Genomic DNA, 25,524 nt, shown 5'->3' on the forward strand with positions numbered 1-25,524 from the left:
TTAGGCGACACATTTCCAGGCAACCAATTTCTATGTTGTAAGGTTTTCAATAATAAAGCCCCGTTGACCTGGGTCAACTGCGTAACAGTCTCCTCCATCTACAACAGAAACATAAAACCTGAGAGCAGAAAGTATTCCTACAGGAAGCCTTCCCTGACCACGACGGACCTTGCCGGGTTCCCTTAGTGAGCGCTTCCTCTGTACCCTACACTTATACACGATACCCTCTCCTAGTACCTCTTACACTGAACGATAATTGCCAGTTTACCTGTCTGTTTTCTCTGTTACTGCCTCGCGGAACACTTGATGTATTTGATATGTTTCATAAATGTTCCTATTGGTTGAATGCATGAAAAACTGAATAGAAATCCAAGTAGCAAGAAAAATATCTGTAAGAAAGCCCAAGTCTTTGTCTCCCTGGAGGAGGCTATGCCGTCGGAGCCTGCAAAACCCAGCCCTGTGCACCCTCTGCCTGAGCATGGCTCACCTTGCACACTGTAGGACAGCAGGTCAACCGCCGAGTCGGCTTTCATGTGGTACCGAGCCTGAAGGCTGAAGTGGTCTGTGCTGGTGTTGCCGGCGGTGTAGGAGGCGGACCAGTTGTACACGTTGCTGTAGATGTTCGCGGAGAGGTCTAGAACGCCCAGGTGAGGCACCCGCAGCTCATACGACTCGGGAATGGTGAAAGCGGGCACCTGGACCTCTTGAGGCGGCCGGTAGAATCCCAAAAATGGTAAGCCGATGGCTGGTATCCAGATAGTCTCCAGCATCTTCAGGTCTTTGGAGGGTGTGCCGCCCAAAGGCAAAGGAATCTCAATTTTCACGCTGTTCTTGTTGAAGGTGTATCTGACCCGGCCATCACTGAAATAGAGAACAAAGACAACGTCCCCACAGTCAGACATCAAGAACTCAAAATTCCCGGCCGCCTGCCCTTCCAAGCGACAGTGCGGGCGCCCCGTTCCCAAACCCATCCTCACGTTTCCTCGTGCTGCTCCGGGCGCCTGGATCCCTCTGCTGTTACCTCCACCTGTCCAGCCCTCACATCCATTCCAAACCCTCCCAAGGCGTTTAAGTCACAGCTAATTTCCCTTGTGCCGAGAGTGACACAGTCCCTCACACCTGTCTCAACGACATGTCCTAACTCTGCTTAGACAATTAGAGCTCGTTTGCTCACACTTTGTCCGTGTCTACACGGCATCTTCCTGGGAGGAAAGGTGACCGTTTTTTCTTCTCACTGCACCTCGTCTAACATCTTGCACGTAGGGGACACTTGATACGTGTGCTAAACTGAATTCAAGCAACTTGACAGGCAGAAAGGACCCGGGCGCGGGATGGAGTGTTAGCCCCTCCTGATGGTGGAAGTGTCAGTGAATTCACCTTTCTGAGTCGCAGTGAGGACCACAGTGCCCGTTCTGCTGACCTCACGGAGTTAAACTGCACATGAGAAAAATACCTAAACAAGTTTGCGGTCTTTTCAGTACTACCCACAGATCATGGACTATTGTATTAGAATAAGTTATAAGAATAAGAGAGGGTGGCAGAGTTTTAAATTCTGTAAGTAAATCAACTGTTCGCTGCGTTACTGCAACAGGGACTGGGTGTGGCCCACGCAGGGTCCTGACATCCAGGAGGAGAAGGGTGCTTGGTAAGACCTCGATGATGCTAAGGCCGGGGGTCCTGCCTTCTCAGTGCAGCACAAAGGACACTGCGGTCGGAGGCCCTAGTGTGAAGCAAGAGGCTCCCGGCCCTCTGCCTCTGCCGCCTCGTCTTCATCTTCAACAGGCCCGTCCGTGCGAGGGCTTCGGCAGAAGCCAGTCCTTTCGCACTTGTCTGGCCGATTGAACTTTGCTGCTCAGCCGCGGACTAGGGAAAGGCCCACGTGACGCAGGCCACTTGTCTTCCTGACCCTGGAGATCTCACAGGCAACAGTCCATCGAGGAAAGACCATTGTCTTTACAGCTCAGGCTCTGATTTTTTTTTAAATTCCATGAAATAAAGCAAAGCATTACGTGTATTTCCGTACATATGCAAGTGGCCCGAGCGGTTTGGAGTCTGACTCCCCCCTGAGGATGGAGCTATAGGGCTAGAGAGAAGCGTTTTCTGGGCCCCCGGCGCTCGACGGCAGCCCTGTGGTCAGCAATTCCACTGGTCACTCTAGAGCCCTTCACAGTTGTGAGTGTGAGCATCCCGATCCTGAGCAAAGGCGGGTTCACTTACGGGGGAAATGGAGTGGCCGGATAAAGCATGTTAGGTGACAGTGCTAGAATCCTCCACTCTTCCTTAGGCTCCTTCTGACGGGTTGGCATTCACATTCCGATCTCGTGTTCAGTAATGCAAAAATGCCACGGTGTTTATCTACGGTTGTTAATCTCCTTAAAATGCTTTAGATATTTCGCTTCAAAATGTGAATTAGAGTCTAAACCATGCTATGTAAAATCTTCCATTTACTTTGTGCGGTTCAAAAAGTCTTTCTATTTACAATAATAGCCAAGATCTGGAAACAGCCCAAGTGCCCATCAGTAGATGAGTGGATAAAAAAGCCGTGGTATGTTCACACCATGGAATACTAGGCGGCTGTGAAAAAGAAGGATCCCTTACCCTTTGTGACAGCAGGGATGGACCTAGAGATTATTATGCTAAGTGAAATAAGCCAGTCAGAGAAAGACAAACATCGCATGCTCTCACGTGTGGAATCTAATGAACATCATAAACTGATGAACAAAATAGGCCCCGCGGCATGGATGCCGGAACAGACTGACAGCTCTCAGAGCGGGCGGGGAGGCAGGGAGAGATTAACCAGGGAATTTATATGCCTACATGCATAGCCCAAGGAGACAGACAATAGTGTGGTTGATGCCTGGGGTGGGGCAGGGGCTGGGTGGAGGGGGGCAAAGTGGGGGCGGAAAATGAGGAACACCTATAACACTGTCAACAATAAAAAAAAAAAGGATTTTTTTTTTTTTCTGGTTTCTTTTTATACCTTTTCAAGAAGAGATTTTCTGGGATGTGGAACTCTGGCAATCCCATCTTCTGGAGGTTCAACTCTTTTAGGCCACTGAGGTAATCTTGCAAATTCTTGGTGTAAGGAAGAGTCCTGGATGCCTTCTGAAGCCAAGTGTTTGTTGCCTACAAAATAATAGAAATTTTCAGATTTCAATGGGCATAGGTGGACCTCAAGGTACAATTAACATTAGGCGACAATCCATATTTGAAAGATCAATAGCTAAGCAGGAGAATGCACTGAAAGTTAAAAATATAGCACAGAAAATTCTGAATTGTTGGTTGTCAGTCATGCATCGCTTCCTGTTTTTTAGTAAGGGAACATGTAACATCGTCAGACTCCTAGCCAGTGTCCTGAAGCTTCCTTTGACATCTCAGTCACAGCAAACTCTTCCCCTTAGTAGTATATTCATTTGGCACTTAGTGTATACAGCCTTGTGTAACTGGGTAACCACACGTGAATGTTTCTTTTCTCCCCAGAAATTCCCTGGGGGTAGGAAGCACGCTGTATCCATCTCTGGATCCCCTCCTTCACCTCACTCAGGGTTGAGTGTGTAATTAGCACTTATAACCACGTATTTATTGACTGATTTGTACTTACATCCACCAATTTGGAACCCACGTGCCGGAAAGTCACGTCTGTTTTAGGAACTCTGTGATCCAAGAGACTGTTGGCATACGTTTGCAAGCTTTTAGGATAGTCAGGGAGGTCCGTGGGGAAACTGGAAGCTGCTTTCTTGGTATCCATGTTGGTGCCTGTGTTCCATTCAAATTCAGTCTTCTCTTCATCTGAAAACACACACATGAAACAGCTGTCAGAGGTACCAGGTCAGCGCTGAACCAATGGCCCTCCACACGGCACTCAAGGGCAGAGCGCCTTGGAAGCGGCCCTGGGGGAAGGGTACGCACCGTAACGCCAGGCCATCTTGTTGGAAACTGTTGAGCCATAAGCTGTAGCGGATGAGTCCATTTGGAGGAGCAGTTTTGTGGGGGACCACTGGGCGAGGGTTTCGCTTCTGGCTTCTGCTTGCAAGAGGGGTATGGAAAGAACAGCTCTGACTTTACCTTCTTCCTTCCTGTCACAGCTGTTGAAAAGAAAATCAGTTGACATTGGCGCCTTTGTCCATTCCAAGGAGATACGTGGGATTAAGCAGAAGTTCTGCTTGTGGCAACGAAGATAAGATAATGGATGGCTCAGAGAAACGGCCGCAGATTAAACTCATCAGCGTCTGCAGTCAACTTCTGCACAAATTCAGGACTTTCCGGGGAAGTATGGGAGGAAAACTGGACGCTGCTCTACCCTTTACCAGCTCCTTTGTCTTGGCCAAATTATTTAACCCCTCTGAGCTCCAGGCTCCTTATCTATAAAACAGGGAAACTCCTACCTACCTTGGAGTTTATTTACAAAGACTAAGACGATTTCTTTAAAGCACCCAGCACAGTGCCTAAGGAACAGTCAGTGCCCAGTTAATGGTAGAAGGATCTAACTGGACATGTGCAGAGGGTCAGAATGTTGAGGGCTCTGTCTCTCAGGCTGCGGACCAGGAATGCCCCGCCTGGTCGGCTTTTAAAAGCTGCAAAGGAAGACAGGAAACAGGCAGGAGGGCAGAAGCTCAGGTCAGGTCACCCTTAGCCTTCCTTACCTCACGTGGCCCGTGAAGGCGACCTCAGTGATTTTCTTGTTCTGAATGTCCAGGGTGAGTTTGTAAGACATTTCTTCCTCAGAAGATTCATCACTAACCCTGAGGACTGTCCCAAGGTCAACGCCAAAGTCTGGAATTTGTGCTTCACTGGTCAAGGTCCTGGTCTGATGGTTGTATCTGAAGGTCATCCTGGCCTCGGTCTGCTCTACACCTGGAGGAACGTACGAGATCATCAACACGTGTCTTCAGATGCTGGTTTAGGAAGGAAAGGGAGGAAAAGCTGGGGGAACACCAAGTACTCTGGGGGCTTAAATGGGGACACACTGCAGGATTTTACCCTAATTTTTTAACTCAGTGGTGCTCATGTGCTTGCTCAATCTGCAAATATTTATTGATTGCCTATCATGGGCTAGGCACTGCTCTTGGCACTGGGGGGAGTGGGGTGCGGTCCCTGCCCTCATGGAGCTTACATCCTAGTAGGGGAGTATAGACAATAAACAGGCAAGTTATTTATGTCAGATGGTAAATAATGTTCTGAAGAAACTACAACTGGATAAGACAATAAAGTTAGAAAGGAATACAAGAGGTGCTATTTCATCCGTGGTGGTCAGAGAAGGTTTCCCTGATGAGGGGATATTTGGGCAGAGACTTGCATGAATAGAAGGGCTGAGCCATGGTACGTTCTGGAAGGAGAGCATTCCAGGCCGTGGGAATCAGAAATACAAAGGACCTGCTGCGGGGAGCGCTCGGCATGTTCAGGGGGCAGTAAGGGCTCGAGGTCCTTCTGTGTCGGGCAGATGAGGCATCTCTACATGACTCTCCACCAGTGACACTCCTGCAGGTTCCTTGCCTCCCCCCAGCCCCTGCTCCATCTCTCCCGGCTCCTCTCTCTGTAACCAGGTTCCCATGTTTTCTTACAGGCTTACCTATTTTATGCCTTTTGTAAAATTGTTATATATATTTTTTCCAGCATGCACCCTGTGGATTTCTCGTATGGATTTGTTTCTCTAGCTTAATCTGGTGACACACTATTCCTACATAAAAAAAATCTTTGGACGTGAACATCTAAATTTGCCCCATCCCCTAAAACCCGCTCCTCTAGTGGCCTTTTCCATCTCAGGAAACGGCAACCCCATTCTTCAGCCGCGGGGCCGAGGAACTTACCGTGGTCCCCATTCCTTTCTCCCTTGCACTCAACACCCACTATATCAGCATCTCTTGTCAGCCTAGCCTTCAAAGGATGGCCGGAGTCCAGCCGCGTCTCGGCTCCCCTCGCCACCGCTCTAATCCAGAGCCCCACCACCTTTGGCTTGGATTATTGCCATAAACTCCGTACTAATTTCTCTGCCTTTGTGCCCCGAAAGTCTTTCCTCAGCATAACCATAAATCAAATCATGAAAACCCTCCAGCGGTTCTTTATTTCACTTACTAAAAGCCGACGTCCTTACCAAAACCTATGAGACTATCCTTCCCCCACCTCCCCTCGTCATTCTGACCTCACCTTCTACCGTTTTCCTCCCTGCTCTCTCTGCTTTAGCCATACTGGCTCCCTTCCTTCTGCTCACACACAGCAGCCATACACCTGCCTCAGGGCCTTTGTACCTGCTGGCTCCGCAGCCTGTAGGGCTCTTGCCTCCTGGCGTACCCCATTACTTCTTGCAAGTCTCTCTTTCACGCTCCCTCCAGCAGCGAGGCTGGATCATTCGAAGCGGCACTGCCTCCCCTCTTCCTTCCTGCTCCCTCCATCCCCGGCATTCTCGGGACTCCTCTGTGCCCTATTTTTCTCCTCAGCACCAATGTGACCCTCTAAATATTTACTTGTTTGGATATTTACTATAAACTCTGGGAGGGCAGACACAGTCTCCTCTGTTTACTGTTCCAGCCTCAGCTCTTAGAATACAGGCCTGACCCTTACCAGGCACTCAGCACACAGTTGTTACACGCATTAACCTAAAGATGTCCCCCCTGTGAGTTCTGGAGCCGAGACTGAGGGTAGAGGTGGGGGAGCCCTTTTTCTGGATACTTGCCTTCTGCCTGAGCTACTAACTCCAGCTTGTGCACCCAGGCCTCGTCCTGTTTCTGGAGCTCGTAGGTTGCGCTGGTGGAGTACTGCTCCACCTGTCCCGTAGGCCGCAGTTCCAGCTCATACCTAAAGATGCTGCGATGCACGCGGGGAGTGGTGTTAGAGCTTTCCCCGAGGGCGAGAGCGTCAGCAAAGCAACTCAGCCTCGACGGCACCAAAAACACGGTCCTTATTTTAACATTGACTCTTCTCCTTAACTAATGATGAGCTTTACGATCCCTTTCAGTTCTCCCAAGAGCCCAAGGCAAGGGCAGAGCCCAGGATCCCCAGGGGTTGCTGGTTGTGTCAGCAAAGCTGAGAACAAGCGGTGGAAGTGGGGGAATGGGACGCTGACGACAAGTTGCTTTTAAGCATGGTGAGGGCTTTGGACACCAGTGGACTCCAGGAAAGGCCATACCAGCGTGTCTGGAGGCTCAGAAACACGGACCCTGAGTTAGAAGCAAACCGGAGTCTGTGCTCTGATCCCCTCATCTAATGCATAAGGTGAAAGAGGGGGACACAATCTATAAAGAAATGCTTTTAAAAGACTGATTCTCAATGGCAGTGGGCTCAGGTCCCTTGGGCGAGTATGAGAGAATCAACTTGGCTACTTATTTTTGGGCTAAGGCCTCCCTCAGTGGTCACGACTCCTCACCTTCCAACACTGCCACTCCCCTCCCCCCGTGGAGGAGCCCAGTCCTAGACCCAAAGTTTAGGCAGGAATTTCTGTATCCCTCAGGTGTGCTGGGTAGAGGACCACTGTTTAAATAATGATGATGCAACCCCCTGAGGCTGGTGACCCAGGCCTACAACACACAGCATTTTTTCCTTTGCCCCGCTAGGTGGCCACAGTGTAGAAGGTAAGCAGATGCTGGGCGGGACAGTGAGCATGTCTGACCTGATGTCTCCGATCAGAGGATAGTAGGAGCTGGCGTTGGAGTAAGTGCCTGTGGTGCAATAGCTCAGGCCCGTGAAGAAAGGCCTGCAGGTTGACCAGGAATTCCTGTTCTCCGTTAGAGGTGGAGCCACTTCCGTTTTGGTGGTAGAGACCAAATGCAATGAGTTACTAGGGAGGAAAGAAAACTCCTGAGTTGTCTTCAAGTCATGAATCGCAGTGAACGTCACTAACTCTCGCAGTGCAAATGCCCCCTTACCCTGCCCTCTATCTCCCCCCCGTCCACACACACCTCAATTTTTTTTATTTACTCAGAAACAAATCATAGTGAGAAGAACATCAATGAGGCTAACAATCACAGTGACTCTAGGTTTCAGACGCTGCACTAAGTTCCTTACATTTGTTATCTGTAGTCCCCACAACGGTGGGCATTTTTAGGGGCCTAATTTTACACTGGAAACAGAGGCCCAGAGGTGTTAAGTAACCATGGCTGGGACCTGACCTCAGGTCGGGGAAACTGTAATTATTTAGGTTAAAAGTGGGTGATCTAGTACCTTTTCTCCCTCTGTCACCCCAGATCCACTGGGGCCAGAACGATCTCAATTAGCTGTCTAGCTCCATCCTCTTTCACACTGGCCGGGCGGAGTTAACTGGAAGAATTACCTGACACTGAGGAGCTTGACTGGCCTCGTTGGAGCTGGAATGCTGAACTTCAGACGCCCAGAGTTTAGGGCGAGTCGCGCCTCCAGGTCTGTCTCATGGAAGAAGTTCATGTTCACCTGGACCCCGTTCCTAGCAAAGTCTGGGATGGCGATGCCCATATTTGTCACAAACTCCACAGACATGGAGGGCTTTGCCACCAGTTCCATTTGCCTGGCCTGTAAGTCAGAAAATGACTTATTCAGCTTGGTTAAGTACCTTGGTCCCCTGCGGCCGGATCATCCCCCTTCCCACCCCTGGGCCCACATGTCCGGAGAGCTCACACCTCAGGAAGCATGACTGTGATTTATTTGAAGGCACAAAAGCCAAGTTCTCAGTTCTCCAGGGTCCGATAAAGCTGATACCGAGGACTAGGGAGTGCCCACGTTAACTTTAAGCACAAGATAAAAATATGACAGGAATCCTCATGTGCTGAAAGAGTAGCTGAGTTCCCATGTGACCCCCGCGCCCCGTGGGAGCTAGTGAGGTGGCGCCTCCTAGTGGAACCCTCGCGCTTTTCATTCAAAAAGGAACCAGGGGATTCTATCAATGAGGCGCCTCATCTTGAACTGGAAACTCACTGGAAAACTGCACAAGGGCACCACCCAGGAGGAAAGGAACAGCCGGAGGACCCAAAAGGTGAACAGAGTCTTACATCTCTGAGTTGCAGTTTCACCCCAGCCTGGATTCCGGGAGCGATGACTCCAGAGGAGGACACTTGCAGCTGTAACCCGAGTCCGGTGGGGAGTTCAAAGTTGTTGTCCATGAAGATGTAGTGCAGAAACAAGTCGTTCTTTGAACCTTTCCTTAGGGCCTCTTCAATCTGTAGATCCAACAGGGGAGACTCACTAACTGTCAGGCCCATGGAAGCGGGCTTCGTGAAATGCTCCCTCCCACCCATCAATCATCTTCTTTATCCAGAAAGGAAGGGTCTAGCATACTTAAGTTTGCTGAATAGTTTAATAAGTCAACATGAATGATAACTGATTTCAACACAGTGGAATACAAAACATTGCCCTGGATAGATATATCGTTTTCAACTGGTGACTCGGAAGGCATTTCAGACTATTGCTGGGCCTCAGAGCTTTCAGAACCTGAAGTCTCATTGCATGGCCTGGCTTCATTCTGTTTTTTTGGAGTCTAAATGTAAATGAAGATTTACTTGAAATACAATATATTACGATGAAACTAATTTTTTGAAACCCACGAGTTATTGAGATGTACATATTAGTATGCACTGGCGTTTGTTTGTTTTTCTTTTTAAAGACATATCTAGAAAACAACTTGAGATGTTTTCTTAAAGCAAACATTATTATTTATTAAATCCTAGAGATTAAGTGTCCTTATTTCCTCCCTTCTTAATAAACTAATAAAAACAATGGCTCATATTTAGATAGTAGACGACAGCTTGCCAAATGCATTCTTTCATAATCATTACATCATTTCAATATTAAAACAATCCTGTAGCCTAGGTGGAGGGAGACACACTTAACATTGTTTTCTAGGTGAACAAATGAATGCTCTTGAAAGATATATCGAACAGTATGAAGAGCTTAATTTCTAAATGTTGCCAATTCCTTGTGATCCTTCTTCACTAAAATTCAAGGCAAACCTGTGTCTTTGAAGAAAGTATAAGCACTTTTGCTGGTTTGTGTGGCCAGCATCTTCAGGGAGCCTGAGAGATCTAAGAAAGAGCACAGGCCAATCTCATCACCCGTGATGGGGCCGGGCCCACTTACCATCCGGGGGATCCCACTCAGACTACGGACACCATTCAGGAGCAGCCTTCCCAGGAGCTGGAGGTCGTGGAGCCTGACGAAGCCAAGCTCTTCTCCTAAGATGCGGAGGTAGGCTCTGGCTTCTGGGATTTCTTTGGATTTCAAATCTTCTATTAGCTTCTCAACATTGAGCCTGATTCCATTGACCATGTCCTGGGATTTTAACAACAAAATATCTAGTGAGATGTCAGCGCTGCCAAACACCCTTAGGTTTCTGACGCGGGGTCTGTCTGCTGCAGCTGTGATGGACCCAAACACAGACCCTCTGGGTGGGGATACAGGGCAGACACTGAAATCAGGCTCTCACCTCTTATTGAAAGATAAAGAGCTTCTCCAAATTGAGATGAAAAAAAAACCTGAGGTCTTGTCAGGGACAGCGGTGCCCACTCTGCTCTTAACTTGAATAATGTTTGCATGGGAAGGGGGGTCTCTATTTTCCAGGATGGCAGGATTCCTATGGCTCCCCAAGATGAGAAGACCCTCTGTCTCCCACCCCGTCCCCTGCTTACACCCTCTCTCCTTTGACTAGGATAGAATAGTAAGGGTTTCTTGGGAAAATTAGCTGCCAAATAAATTGGCCAAAAGCTTGAAAAACACCTGATACTTGACAAGTTTTTAGTGATTGGAAGAATTCCATAGGCTGATGCTTAGGGAGTGAGAGAGAAAAGAGTGACTGACAGACCCCCAAAATAGATTAGAAGATGCAGGTGGGGCCCTCTGCGAGCACCTAGGAGGAACCTCTGCCCTGCAAGTCACCTGGGGGCCTCCTTAAAGTGCGGGTTCAGATTCAGTAAATCCCAGTAGGGCTTGAGGACCTGCATTTCTAACAAGCTCTGATGGGATGCCCGTGACTGGACCACACTCTGGGTAGCAAGAAGTTAAAGACTAGGAAGCTCCAGATTAGACAATCCATTTCCTACTCCTTCAGTGGGGCTTATGCTAGCTGCAAAGTGGATTTTGCTTTCATTAGCTATTGCCCTGATGTGAGTGAGAGCCAAAGAAAGAAGTTAAAAATAATGAAAATAGGAATTAAAAAATTATAATGGTATCTGCTTATTGAACAATCAGTACCAGGGTCGGGCACTCTGCTTAATGTTTTACACACTTTATTTCCCCTAGTCTTTAATAACCTTGTGAGGTATGGGTTATTATTAGTGCTCTGCGGATGCAGAAACAGGTAGACATCAGAGCAAGCAACATGCCCGGGGCAGTGAGGTTAGAATTCAAACCCATGCCCCAGAGTTCACACTCTTATCAGTAGGCCTCAGTGCCTCTAACGGGTCTGGTTCCTGGGCACGCTGAGTCTCCAGGAGGCCCATAACCGCAGGGATACTGGTTTTTACGTTCGTAGGACTGATTAATGAAAGTCGTAGCTGTCCACTTCAGTTAAATAGTTCCTTGATTACTTCCAGGCTTAGATGAGAATGATTTTGCACTGAGACCCAAAGCTTTCCTCGAGAGGATACTTAACAGACACATACCTGCTCCCGTTTTTCATCTTTGGTGTAGCCAAAGTGGTCCACCAGGACCTTGGAGACACGATCAGGAACTTTACCATCAACCCAGTACAGAGCCTTGTTGACACTGTCTGGGAAAAATCCTTGCTTCCCGAAGAGAGCCTCCAGCGTTGGCTCAAAGCCGTTTCCTTCCAAACCAAGCTGCGAAAGAAAATCAGGCAGGAACATGCGATCAGGTTTCCCGTGGTAGGTCAGCCTCCCAGCCCCCTTTAGGTCCATTTCATTAAACAAGTATTTGATGAATGCCGTGAGACAGGAACTGAGCCTGGCACTCCGCAGGAGGTCTTATTTAAATCTTAGCAGAATCTTGAAAGACAGAACTTATTATTTACCTTTTCCCAGAAGAGGCAGCTAAGGTTTAGAGAGGACAGATAATTCAACCAAAGATTCAGAGTTGGGAGTGTAATTGGAGTTCGAACCAGGTCTGTCTGGCTGCACATCCCATGCACGTCCTTGGGTTTTGGGTCTAAGGGCTCTTCTGGGGACATCTGCATTTCCATTCATAAAAGGAACTCATCCTTCAGATGAGCCCCTAGCAGGGAGGCAGGGCGGGGTGGCGGGAAGAAAAAACCTTAAAGCGATTGTGGAACTAACGACCTGATGATTCTCGTTCTTGTCCCGGCTGGTTCATGGCTCTCTTGACTTTCTATTTATGGAGTAGAACAGAATGGGCTAGAAAATATAAGGCTCTCTTCGGCCTCACACTTACCTCGAAGAGATCAGCTGAAGCAAATCCAAAGACTGTGAGGGTTGTTTTCAGCATGCTTTCTTTAGGCAGGTAATTATCTGGATCAAATATAAGATTGCCCTCGACTTTGGCTGAGACTGGGTTGAGGGACGGAAGAGAAACAGATTTGGAAAACTGGTAGTTCCGGGAAAATTTTCTGAAGTCCAGGACAGTTGGAAGCTGAGAGTCCTTCAGAGCTTCTGTCACTAACTCTTTCAAACTAGGTGGAAAAGAGTATATTTTGAGCCCACACATCATGTAACTTGTGCATCGCCTCTCTCACCCCCAAGTAAAGATGGATTTCCAATTGCTACCAAATTCATGCATTCACCCCAAGAGTTTGGCTCAGGTCTGCTGGACTTTAGAACAAGTGTTTGCTCTGGAAGAAAGAATGCTCTAGAAAGAACAGGCCAGATGGCTCAATCCAAATGAGATTTGGAATTTCAGCCCTTCATAACACGTGGGGGAAAATTACTCTGACTTACCGCTGGACGTACAATTCTTGTGAGTTTAAGATGTTGGCGATGTGGGAGGCCACAAAGTTCTTCACTTGTTCATTCTGTTCCCCTGGGAGAAGTTGGGTGATTTTGCTCATGTCTGACTGCGAAGGGTCCCTCATCAGCATGAGATAAGCAGCCAGTCGCTTATCCCCGGGAGCGGCGTCATCCAGGAAAGTCTGAAGGAGAACCTCCCGGACCTGGAGCCGAAAGAGGAGACTGTTACCACTGCCCTTTGGTTGAACACAGAACAAGCCTGGCAAACATTTGGGATGGTTTGCAAGCAATTTACTATGTGCAAGCTGAATTTCTCGTTAATAACTTCAAATGCTGGGACTGAATCTTCTTGCTCCCCAGAGCAACCGGCTCAAGGAAGGGTTCTCAGAAGACTCCTATCAAATGCATGTCAAATTCAATTTCATTAAAGTATGCAAGTCATGGCCAAGTTATGACTTGTTGGAGACCTGCCACTAACTGAAAGTAAAGTTGTTTTTAACATAAATTATTTCAATATGAGGGTAAAGGCGGAAAGGGAGAGTGAGAGTGGGGCTGATAAATAAGGTAGTGCCCAAAGATATGGAGCCATTGCCACCTAAGGTGGGGGCAGGTTGTCTATCCCAGATCAGGGAGATGAGGGAAAATCAGGCCTGTTCTCCTAAGATGAGAGTGAGCATGATGGGCGATCTGGTAGGAGGGCAGCCCGTGGTGAAAATCTCGGACTCTGCTTTCTGCAGCAGCAGCGAGGTCAGCGTTTCTCTCCTGTCCACATACTGCTGGGCAGTCAGGTCAACAGGCTTGTTGAGGACTTGCAGTTAGAATGCGGTAGAACTAAGCCCGCGGAATGACGGGATTTAGGATGCTATTCTGAACAGTTTTCCGTGTGAGGCCTCCCCTGCGGCCCTCACCTCGTCCTTAATCTCCATTTTCCGCAGGGCTTGGATGGCGGCCTTCTGGACCAGCAGGGACGGCGTGGCGCTCCGGACGCATCTCAAGACTGAAGATGTGAGTCTCGGGCTTAGCGGCTCCAGGATTCCGCCGATGTTCCCAATGACCTGCGAGGCGAAGCAGCCAGAAGGGATCAGGGTGCAGGAGGGGAAGGAAGAGGTGAGGAGGAAAAGTGCTCCCACCGTGATGCATATTATACGAAAGACGAAAGTACCCTCAGGATCAGGTAGGTGTGGTCTTCGCTCCCGGTGCAGTCGTCGCGGATCTGCTCCGACAGGTAATCGGCAATGTCCAGGAGCCCCTGCGTCGCTGTGGGGTGTGTCTTACGATAGCTGCGGAGTAAGAGTTAGGACTCAGTGAGCACGGCTAGGTTTATCTGAAAATCCACACTGGGTTGGCTGGTTTCTTATTTCAAGTCATTACCCTCAAACAGACCAGGAGAAAAACAAGAGAGTCAGCGTCAGAGTCTGAAAGTCGAGGAAGGAAGGGGACGATCTGAATACACAGAGGTGGGGGCTCCCTCGGCGCCTACGAGGGGAGCCAGGGTACAACTCACTTGATGACCGCGTGACTCAGGGCATAGAAAGCAGCCCGGCTCTGCTGCTCCTTGGCCGTGGTAAAGATCTCCTGCAGCCTCTGGGCCGAGGGCTCCGGGATCAGCGCCACCAAATAGGTCACAACATCGATCAGAAGGGGGTTGGCTCTCTCGGTTCTCAGCCACTGGAGGATGTGATTGTAACACTGGGGCTGTCCGCACTGAACCAAGGCTTGCAAAGTGACGGGGCTGGGAAGGAAAGGGCAGAGAGGGTTGCACAGATCGCCTCTGAGGCAGCTAGAGGCTCCCTGGCCCGTGATTTCCCCTCTGCCTTCATTCCCCTCATGCACTGTCCAAATCCAGCCATATTTCAAAATCCAACTCATATCCCAAGGACCGTGATCCCGAGAACCAGAAAGTCTTCCCTCTGAGCTTTACCCATGGAAGAGGCCTGGTCTCGTCTCAGCCCTCGCTTTCTCCTCTGACCTTCACGGCACTAAGAGCCAGTGCCTCGAAGGATGCAGAAATCACGGTGTTGTTTTGTTTGCCTGAGTTCTCTCTCCACTAGTCTAGAGGCTTCCCAAAGGCCAGACTTTTCTGTCTCTCAAACCTTCTAGGGTAACACAACAAGGAATGAGAAGATACCCATCACAATGTAGGGAATATTTCCCTCTTATTTTAACACAAACACACACCTACGTATCTGCCTTGGATGCAACGTGTGTATGTGTGTGTGTGTTCCCCATGGAACTCTAGGCAGCTAGCTTGCTATTTATCCAGAAAACATGAATTGATTGACTAATTGACTGACTGGGTTGATATTTCAATGGTCCCCGAGATTCTCTGATGGGCCAAGGGTCAGCAGCTGCCGTAGGTTTATAACCTATGAAAGCCTGAGCTGCAGCCATTAAAGAAATACCTGGACACCTGGACCAGCTTTGGCAAGAGGGCTGCGACCGCTTTGTCGTCGAGGCCTCGCAGCTCTGTGACCAGTTTACGGAAGAGGTTAGCTCGCTGGGCGCTCTGCTCGGAGACCTGCAGCTTCTGTAGCTCCTGGAGGGTCTTCACAATGGCCTCGGCCTGCTTTGGCGGTGGTGTGGACTTGGTGGTCTCAAAGGCAAGGCCCACCTCCTTGGTACCTGGAAGGAGGAAAGTGTCAAAGGAATTCTTGCTCACCTCTGCATCTCGATCCTATCTTGGTCTACTGGAAACTGGAAATCAGCGGGGTGTCAGCAAAGGGGGAAAGGAAAGAGCACTGTCCTGTACCCAGTGCCTGCTACGTACCTGGCTCTGTGCTAGGTGTGTGACTTCAATGTTTTCACCAACTCATTGTACTATCCCTGCGAGTATCAGTCCTCAACTTAAAGATAAGAGAACTAACACCCAGATTGGAGCGACTCGCCTTATCTGAGACCTGGTTGGGTCTGAGGCAGAGCTGGAGCGGAATCTAGGCTTGTTGGGATGTGGTATCAGATTATCTTTGTCCGAAAGAACCACATCATGCTGCTGCTGATGTGGCCACAGCTGAGGCTCACCCATTGTTTCTTCCAGTTGAATCTAATAGCGGCTTGTGGGGGAGGGGAAGACCCTTCTGTGGCCCCTCTATTACCCTGCTCTGACCTGCTAGGGAGGGGGTGTTAATTCAGCGTGGACGCTTGTCGTATTGGAAAGAGTCCTGCCCTAGATTAGACCTGGGGCTCATTTTGTACCACCTCATACTCCATGACCTTGAGAACACCGCTAAGCCTCTCTGTGCCATTGTCCCTTCTGCAGAATGAATATAACAGCCCACACTGTTACCACCTGACACCACAGGCTGCTGAGAGCCATGAGGTTTTGCATACAACACATTTAGATACAAGACAGATGCAGGGCTAGAGTAGGGCTTGAGATCTCTGAGGTCCCTTCCATCTCTAAAGCTGGATTCCTGACCTTGAAGACCCTCTGCCGCTTGCTCCAGGTCCCAGGCCTTATCACAGGGTGTATGAGGTTGTCATATCTACAAAAGGTAGACTCAGGAGATCAGTTCCCTACTTATAAAAGCCTAGGTAGCTTTGGGAAACGTCTCCCTTTCCCATATGCCATGGTCACTTTGACATTCTCAAATGACCATGCGTTCTCACTAGAGTAGCCCACAGCCAGGACACCGGGGCCCACTTAACTAATGAGTGAAGTCAGCAGAGGTTTCCTGGGGCCCAGCAAGGAGCTGAGCCGTGACACATGGACTGTGCTGGGCAGATTCCCCAGCCCTGGCAAACATGTGGGTGTAGAGCCTTACCTTCATCAAAGAAGCGGCTATTGATCTTAGGTGTGTCTTCAAGTTTCAAAGTCTGGGTGACCTGTGCCATCATCCCATACTTGTTACTGGAAACAGGGAAGGACATCAGGTAACAAAGGTTGGCCAGCTCTCCAGAGCAATCTTTCATGTCGAATGTTACCCCCATTTCCACTTCTACCCAAATCCTGCCCACCTTTCAAACCATGGTTAAATCCAGACATACTGACCCCCCCTAGTGAACAGCACCCACCCCCTCCTGGTCACACAGCTGTCCTTCCATTGAAGGACATATGCACCGTACACCTTCAACCAGTCTGGAGTGTCTAAAGGGTAAGGGATTAACTCTGTGCCTCAAAATTCCCACCACACAGTGCCAAGAATATAATACTAATTCAATAAACAGTAGTTAATTGGATCAATTTTCAAAATGTATTTGAATAAATAGGTATCCAATCTACATTCTAAATACTCCCCAAAGCCTTTCTAACCAGGGCAGCCTGCAGTGATCCTGGCTTTTCCTGATCTGTAAACCTTAAAGTCTGGGTCTCAGATATCTTTAATTGGCCTCAAATTGTATTGCATGTCTAAGATTTTTCCTAACAAATGGCCTGTTAGCTTGATAAGGGGGACAAGGGATGGGCTCTGCTTTGCACCTCTTCATGGCCTAGCCTGGAACAGGGCAGCTGAGAAGCATTCAGCTCCCCCCCCCCCCATCAATGATGAATCAGGGGCGCAGCAGGTGACCTACTTGTGGGAGAAAGGCAGGAACAGGTGTTGCTCCTTGCAGATGGCTTCTGACACATGCTTCCTCTTGGGGTCCAGGGTGTACTGGCAGGACTGGCTGCTGCTGATCTGAGTTGACAAGGTGTGGGTCTGTGAATGAGATGGGGGGGAAAGCACTTTGATCAGTCTCTGGGCCTTGAACTTGAGTCTTCTGCCACAGGCATTTACCTTCAAGGAAGGAGGGGTGGGGTGGAGAGAGAGTGGGGATTCTGTACCACTTAACAAACTCAGGTAAAGAAGAACACTTGACATTTAGACAAGGGGATGCAACAACTTGGCAGATCCAAAGCTGAACCAAGCTACAGACTCCTACTCCGCCCCAGTGGATGTCTCATCCTGCACAGAGGATATATAGCCTGGTATCCCACACATACCTGCCCCACCACACATTAGTGTTTCACACACCACCGCTCCCTGTGTTTCCTTTCCTGGAAGCCCATCCTTGTGTCTCTCTTCCGTTGACACATCCATTGTATCTTTCCGTCTCATGTTCTACCTCCTCCGTGAGACTATGAGCTGGACTCATGGATGTTCACCCATCATTTCTCCTAACTGGTTGTAATTACCAGCTGCTTTGCTCAATGGGCTGCGTGAAAAGTCCTTTTTCCTTCACGGTCAGGCCTAGGACTGGTCAGGGCTTGTCTGCCCTGCTCAGTTCATCACTTTATCGGATAAGCTCTATCTGTCCTTTATTGGCATGTGTATGAGCCATGTTCCCGCATTAGACTGTAAACGCCCCGAGGGGAAGGTCCACATTCATCTGCCACTGCCCCTCCCTCCACGCTGCCCAGAGTGGAGCTGAGCATACAGAGTCGCTCAGAAAAACACACACAGACACCAGTGCTCTGGCCTCTTCTGACTATGGCCCTGTGGTCACCAGACTCCCTGTTTTTGGGCCCAAGGACAGTGACCAGAAGCATTGGCAGGCACAGCATGATTGCTCAAATCCTTCTTGTTTACTGAGATAAGGCTGTGGTTCATGTCCCAGAAGATATTACAAGGCATTAGGCAAGCTCAGGTAATGTGAGGCTACATGACCTCTGCTGAGGAAATCAGAGAAGGTTAGTGCTGGGGGGTGGCCCAGGCAGGAGCAGGGTCATACATGGAAAGACAGGACTCTGGAGCACTCTCAGTCATGTCACTCCATGGGAGTTAGGGAGACGAGAGCAGAACCCAGGTCTTGGGACTTTCCTGGAGCTAGATGCTTAGAGCTGTGGACATCCAGCCCTTGCACAGGAAGGAACAGTAGGTGGCCTGCTCCCCTACAGGGAGTCTTGGAGACTTCTCGGGGATAGACAATCATTACTCTCAAGTGATGGCAGAAGGTTTTGTGCCAGTGTCAGAAACACAGCAAAAAGGACTGGGGTTCTGGACTGGAGATCAGAAACCTGATTCTGGTCCTGGATCAATTAATAACAGGCCGCGTGGCCTCGGCAGTCCTTTCCTTGTCTAGTTTCTCACGATAGCCCGTACAAAGGGGAGGCTGGGCAGGTCCTCCTCTGAGACACCCACTAGCTCTGCCTTCCAGAATGTTCCTAGCAAAGAGGACAGTGCGAATGGCAAAGCTGGTGTGAAACTTACCATGCCTTTGATCAAAGCAAGGGGGCTCACTCCTGTGCTAACGGGCGTGAAGTGATCGCACTTCTTCAGGTCTCTCTCAATGGATATTTCTGTCGCCACATCGCCCTTCCTCGTTTTGACGGTGAAGTCACTGGAACAGTTTCCATACACAGTATCCTATGGGAGCAGAAGATACAACAGGTGTATTCGACGTGGGGAAACATCCTCGGGGGCTTTGGGAAAGGCTAGGGAAGGAGCCTGGAAGGAAAGGTGGGAGCGACGTGGATTTGGAGGGACTTTCTTCCTCCCAGGCAGAGGGTGGGCATTGCAGGCACCTGGCAGCCAGAGGTGCAGTGAGGACACCAGGGAAGGGGTTTGATCCTGAGGCACAATGGCCTGGCCGCCTAGGACCAAGCCAACCCGGCTTTACGCCCTGTGCGCTCGGAGCGTTCCTCCAGCACTCCTCGATGACACATATTCCAGTCTGCCTTGTGTTGGGTGTCTTGGCTCTTCCCCCAAACCCTGGGATGTCTCTGCGGGATGCAGCTCTGCGTAGTGCAGCGCAGGACAGAGAACACAGCAAGGGCTCCGGACAGGTCATGGGACTGAGGGAAACTGAATTCTCTCTCGGGTTGGAACCTCAAATTCTTAAGCGAGGCTGGCAACCGAGTCAATTATTTTTCTATGTTTGCAACACACATAGGCTTCGCCATGCTACACCCGTCGGCAAAGAACAAAATCACCCAAAGGAGTAGGGTGGCCCGGGCTCCCCAGAAACTGCTTTAAAATTCGGTCTGCTGGGGATGATCTCACAGTGAGCCCAGAGGACAGGGACGCCTTGGGCACCGGTGTTTCACAGGGGGTAGGGCCTCCTGGGTAACCAGCCACCAAGCTAAGTCGACGATTCGCTTTGTGTGGATGGTGGGCCCAGCTCAGAGGTGGGGAGGTGAGTACAAAGGGCCGTTCTTATCGGCTCCCTAAATTCTCACCAGGAACAACACTTGCTTGGCCTCTTCCGTCTCCGGGGGCACCAGGAGGGCGGAGACGATGCCCCTCTTGATGTTCAGGATGTGTTTTGGCTCCTCCTTGTTGGGGTAAAGTAACAACTGCTTCCCTTCGGGAATGGCCAGCCTGAGCTCGTACCTGTGCCAGAGAGAGGGTGGTCACAGAGGTGTCCTTTCTCCATCAGGAGCCTGTTGCACATAAACTGGGTGGCTTTGCAGCCTTTCGTTTATTTATTTTTTTACCTGTTTCTCTTTTTTACATCTTTTCTTTATAAATATGTCTCTACCTCTTCAGAAGGTATACAAGCGTGGGTGTACGTGGTTGGCATTCCTTTATCTCTTTTCCTACCACACTGGCTCACCCGTCCTCTGCTCCACCCACATCTCCGGTGCCAGCCCTCCGCACCCAGACAGCCCTCCACCGATGTGCCGGTGTGAACGTCTGTGCAGAAGGATTCTGTCACTGCCTGTCTGGTACAGATGTCATCACATTATGCACAATTTTCTTTATCTCCCGTTTCTCAATTCTACTCCACGAAAACCCTTCTGAGTCATTTGGTGGAGCTCTAACAGATTCTTTCTAAAAAAACCCTGCAAAACACTGAATTCTGTGCTTTTATAGAATTTATTGAGACATTCCCCTACTTAATGGCATTCATTTTCTCCCTTCCTGGATTTTTCCCCTACATAAACAACACTGCAATGAACATCCTTAGGTCCTTCACACATTACTGCTTTTCTTATGGGCTGGAGCCCCACAGTTTGAAGTTACTGTATCAAAGGCTATAGTGTTTTTAATTATAGCGGATGTTGGCTAATGGCTCTCATTCCACCAGCAACGCAGGAGAACACACTTTCCCTCACAGGCCCGCCAGCAAGGGGGCTACAGCTGTGTCAATTTTTGTAGTCTTATGAGTATAAGGCGATAAATATCTTGCTTCATTTCCTGTGTCTCCTGACTACGAGTCCATCCGCCCTTCTTGTCATACATGTGTTGGACATTCCCTCTTTGATACGGTTGGTCTCAGGCCATGTCTGAGGCTCAGGGCAACTTTGACCTCAGGGATTTTCCTTTGGGAACTTCTCCTCGGGGGTTTCAAGGCGCCAGGCTGCACCTGCCTTAGTAAGTCAAAAGGAGGACCCGGAGAGCAGGCAGGTGTCCCACGGCTCTACGCCCTCTCCGGAAGCTGCAGACACTGCAGTGCGGGCTTGGAGAGCCCTGAGGGGCCAGGAGCAGGAGTCCCTTTCGCTCGGCGAGGGTAAGGGCCAACGCGTAACGACGGCTCACTCTCTCCCGTCACCGTACCTGCTCCCCCATACGCACCTGAGTCTCATAAAACAAGGTGCGCTGGTGAGAGACGGCAGTGTCAGGGCCTCTTCTGCCGACAAAGGACCGGCTTCCCGGTCTAACGGTCAACACACCGAAAGGTGGGCATGGAGCTTCCAGTGCTTCCAAATCTATGACTGCCTGTATTTCCTCACTCTTAGGACTTTATACGCTGTGATTTGAAGATGAGGCAGGGATGGCATTCAAAGTGTTCAGCAACTGGTATAACATGGCCACTGATCGGCCAGAAGAGATGCCAGCTGTAAGCCACAGGGCTGGCCTGGTCAGCGTGCGCTGGCAGATGCTCAGGCCTGTGCTCTCCCCGGACGCCCGGAGGCTAGGCCTTGTCCCCTGCCGGCCAGACCTGCACTGTGTGTGCCGCAGCACCAAGTCCCACTGGGACCCTTCCCGGAGACCACTATGCACCCACTCGTGCTTAATTCTTTAAACAAGAATTTCCAGGCTTAACCAAACCATCTCAGCTTTATGATCTCGAGAAGTTTAAGCATGAGATCTTTTAGGAACACATTGAAATGGTAACTAGAACTTCACAAGGGGAGGGTAAATAACGCTTCCCTCCAATGGATTGGCGTGAAAACTCAGCAGTTCCCCGATCCACGCTGAATACGGGCACACTCATACACGTGCCTGCTGTGCACACACACATTCGTACCTTAGTGGACACACGCACACCAACACCCTCACTCACTACACAGGAAGCCCAGGGAGGGATGGGCACAGGCCAGCGCCTTACCTGGACATGGCTGCAGAAAACTCCTCGGAGTTCTTGGTCTTCTTCAGCAAGGCCTTGCCCTCAGGGCTGAAGTCGTACACCTCTTTCAGGGTGCACTGGCTGGTCTTCAGGATGAATCTGCAGAGTTGGGGAACCTCCAGCTCGACCTAGGAGACCGAGGAGCGGCTCATGAAGACCCTCCATCAAGAATGTGAGGTCCCCAGCCCCACCCGCGCGGCCCAGGGCTGACTCCCTAAGCAGGACGCCAAGGGGAATGCTGCTGGGGAGACGACACCCCAATACCCCATGTGTCCTCAACAGGCCTCATGAGCTCTCCAGGAATCAACTCGGACGGAGTCCTACTTTTGAGCTTTGGTTCTGGGTCCCAAGCCTCTAAACTTGCCCTTACGCGTGTAAAGGAAGGCGTCTTTTTATTATTGGCTCTAGGTGTACTGACTTCAATTATAAAGAGGTACGACTGGTGAGAAGAAATGTAGCCTAGGAGTGAGAGTTAAGAAGAAAAACAGGACGCAGGAGGAGGGCTGTCATTGGTTTGAATAGCAAAGGTGCCTTTAAAGTCGCACACAAAAAAATCAGAAAACTCAAAACGGTGTAGTCTCAGGGACTAGTCAAACCTTCGCATGTAGCCGGAGTTTAAATAGATCCCTGGTTGTTACCCAGAACTGTTCAAAGAACTTTCTGGGATGATGGAAAGATTCTCTATTTGCACCAACTAACATGGGAGCCACCAGCCACGGGTGGCTACGGGGCCCTGGACATGTGGCTTGTGTGACTACAAAATGGAATTTTTACTTTTATTCCACTTAACCGGTCACATGTGGCCAGTGGCTACCTCAATTGACCACACAGACAATGGGGCCTTAGAAAGAAGAGGGCAGCTCCCTGGCCTGATCTCCCGCACGGGCCCCACAGCGGCCACCAGACCTGTCCCGAATGAACACGGCCATGAGAAAGCACAACCAGCCTCAACAAGAAAAGCTGGACCTGAGGACAAACTGCATGTTGACATTTCCCCCTTTCCCGTTTGTTCGTAGTAAAAGAAGCTCTTGGGTTTAGATGACAAAGCGCTGTGCTCAGATGCCTTCCCGAGATGCCCACCCTGCGCCCACCCCGGGCTTCGCTCGTCCCGTTAGAGCTGCGCTCCGGGGGAGCTGACATGCTAGGTCACGCGTGGCAACCACGCTGCGGAAGCCGATGGGAAAAGAAATCTGGCTGGAAATTTTGTGTGTGTGGCAGACAACTTCCCAGCCAAGTGGCTGACTTTCAAACGGAGGGCCAGCCCCCAGCGCTTCGAGGTCACAGCCGTCCCGTCCCGTCCCGTCCCGTCCTGGCATGAGCTGGGTTTGCTCAGCCGCGGGCTCCGGGGCCCCCAGCGGGTCCCCAACCCCCCCCCCCCATACCTTGCAGTTGATCTTGGTGACGCTTCTGGAGTCGGTGGTGGCCGGGGCCCCGCTGGCGCTCTCGGCTTCATAGCTGTACAAGTACTTCCTGAGGTGCTTGAAGCGGGTGGTACCCTCTAGAATGCGGAGAGAGGGGTCAGCGGGTGGCAGACACCCCTCCTGGGGGCCAGCTCGGGCGGAGAGGGGCGGCGGCAGAGGCAATAATAAAAATAGGGAATTAAACTCAAATTCTTTTTAATTGACTTGGTATTATACTTAATTTTCTTTTATAGATTTAATTTCTCCATTATGTTTTGCTGAGGCTAATGTTCAAATTAGCTGGAGCTCCTTGAATATATCACTTGAGATACAAAGAGGTGATTTTCAAGTAATGGGGCTCAGAAAATCTATAGGAGAGACTGAAAAATTAAGAGGAGAGCATAAAGCAGGTATCGCTAATGATTTCTCAGCTGGAAAATAGCGAAGTTCTGTGGCTCTCTCTTGGTTCTCCTAAACACCTGAGACGAAGTTCATTAAGCATCTGGCTGACTGAAGAAACCCCCAAGGAGGAATATCTGGGTGTTTCCACGGTGCTTGAGGGGAATTGTCTGAACAATTTCAGAAAAAGAACATTTGAGACACGCGCCCAGATGCAGTGAGGCAGGCGCCCACGAGATGGCAGTGCTTCCCCATCAGAGGCCAGCTTCCACCGGGAACACTCTGGGTACCACAGCAGGGCCAGCTCCCTTGACCCCTGGGGGTCAGGTAAATACAAAGGGGTGGGGGTCTGGGTCTCCGCACAAAGGTTAAAGTCAGCATTTCTTCACCCTCATTTGCTTTGAATCAATGATTAGCCACCGATAAACAGGACGGTGATGTCTGGAAATGTCCAGGGACCAACCGAGTGACATTCCATTTTCCCCCCTACCCCCTACCCCCTACCCCTTACCCCCTACCCCCTACGTCCTACCCCCTACCCCCTACCCCCTACCCCCTACCCCCTACCCCTTACCCCCTACCCCCTGGCTTTGGGTAGAGCAGGAGGTCAGGTAGAAGAGAATTGAGACCCCTTGGGGGTGGGCGAGGGCCCAAGGAACTGGCTTCTTGGGCTCAGCTCAGTGCACATCCATCAGCACCCCGAGGTGCAGGTGGGTGGGTGGGGTTTGGGGGTGCCTTTCCTTGCCCAGCGGGGGAAATGCCTTACTTGGACAGCTCGGGCTCACATTTTCCAGCACTTTGTCTTCTGTAAGAAATGGAGAAAGACGCTGTGGGTTTTTCCTGTCTTCCGATGGGCCCTAGGGTCTTACAGGGAGGACCTCTGCATGCACAGGGCTTTGCTCTTTTAGGAGGACTCAGGTTCTGGAGAACCTGCTCCCCAGGCCCTCCTTCCCCTGCCCCCACTCCTACCCCCATCCTGGGGCCTGCGGATCCCCCCCACCTGCCCTGGCCCCCTGGCCCTCCATTGTGACTGCCCTCCATCTGACCCAGGTTCAAGCTGCCACTGGCATTGCCCTCTCTGGCTGGACTCCAGGACACCCCGACGACACTGCGCCCCAGCGGGCCGGTGGCGGCCGCCTCACTCACCTGCCCGGGTGCTGGCTGCCACGAGCAGCAGCAGGGCTAGCAGCGCGGGGCCTGGCGGGCCCATGGCCGCCCTGGGTCGGCTCCCTCCTTGCGTCTCGCTGGCTAGGCCTGGGGTCACTACTCTTGCTGGCTCCACAAGCAGGGGTACACACAGGCAGCCTCTCCGAGCGAATGCACGCCCCGAGTCCGCACCCTATTTATATGAGGCCACCCGCCCAGGGCCAGGCAGCCCGCCTTAGAGTGCGTCCAGCGAATTGCAAAAGGTCCAAAGGGCAGCTTCCCGGCCTGTTTGCTTTTCCAGACTGGGCTCTTCTCTGAGCCTGAGGAGGGGCTGGCGAGGGCCACACCTGGCCTTTCCCCTGGTTGGTCTGTCCTTTCGCGGGGGGTCTCAGAGGGTGAGGCCATGGGGACAGTGGGCTGGTCACCCGAGAAGCCTGCCCAACCCATTAGTGCCTGCAGATGACCAGGCACCTGGACATAACCCAGCCCTGCTCCCTGCTCCCACTTTGTAGCCCTTTGGAGAGCCAGCCCTTCTCAGTGTCTTGGTGGACACATTT

The 25,524-nt window shown here is 50.6% G+C and overlaps 1 protein-coding gene across 1 annotated transcript in view; it reads right to left on the reverse strand.

Moving 5' to 3' along the window:
• The window catches only part of APOB (apolipoprotein B), a 36,287-nt gene extending 11,158 nt beyond the window's left edge, over positions 1–25,129 (reverse strand). The window contains exons 1-25 of the mRNA XM_081155922.1: positions 24,968–25,129; positions 24,588–24,626; positions 23,405–23,520; positions 22,005–22,150; positions 19,909–20,062; positions 18,941–19,096; positions 17,325–17,449; positions 16,577–16,662; positions 15,218–15,437; positions 14,320–14,547; positions 13,978–14,095; positions 13,724–13,870; positions 12,807–13,018; positions 12,304–12,541; positions 11,559–11,735; positions 10,039–10,230; positions 8,955–9,122; positions 8,264–8,478; positions 7,604–7,771; positions 6,671–6,801; positions 4,644–4,854; positions 3,910–4,085; positions 3,602–3,789; positions 2,981–3,126; positions 488–861 (exon numbers count right to left, since the gene is read on the reverse strand). Coding sequence (XP_081012048.1) covers positions 488–861; positions 2,981–3,126; positions 3,602–3,789; positions 3,910–4,085; positions 4,644–4,854; positions 6,671–6,801; positions 7,604–7,771; positions 8,264–8,478; positions 8,955–9,122; positions 10,039–10,230; positions 11,559–11,735; positions 12,304–12,541; positions 12,807–13,018; positions 13,724–13,870; positions 13,978–14,095; positions 14,320–14,547; positions 15,218–15,437; positions 16,577–16,662; positions 17,325–17,449; positions 18,941–19,096; positions 19,909–20,062; positions 22,005–22,150; positions 23,405–23,520; positions 24,588–24,626; positions 24,968–25,031 — 4,195 coding nt within the window. The 5' untranslated portion in view covers positions 25,032–25,129. The remainder of the gene's footprint in view (positions 1–487; positions 862–2,980; positions 3,127–3,601; positions 3,790–3,909; positions 4,086–4,643; positions 4,855–6,670; positions 6,802–7,603; positions 7,772–8,263; positions 8,479–8,954; positions 9,123–10,038; positions 10,231–11,558; positions 11,736–12,303; positions 12,542–12,806; positions 13,019–13,723; positions 13,871–13,977; positions 14,096–14,319; positions 14,548–15,217; positions 15,438–16,576; positions 16,663–17,324; positions 17,450–18,940; positions 19,097–19,908; positions 20,063–22,004; positions 22,151–23,404; positions 23,521–24,587; positions 24,627–24,967) is intronic.
• Between the last annotated feature and the right edge of the window lie 395 nt (positions 25,130–25,524).

This window comes from Miniopterus schreibersii, assembly GCF_964146895.1.
Source record: "Miniopterus schreibersii genome assembly, chromosome: 13".
Classification (NCBI taxonomy): Eukaryota; Metazoa; Chordata; class Mammalia; order Chiroptera; family Miniopteridae; genus Miniopterus; species Miniopterus schreibersii.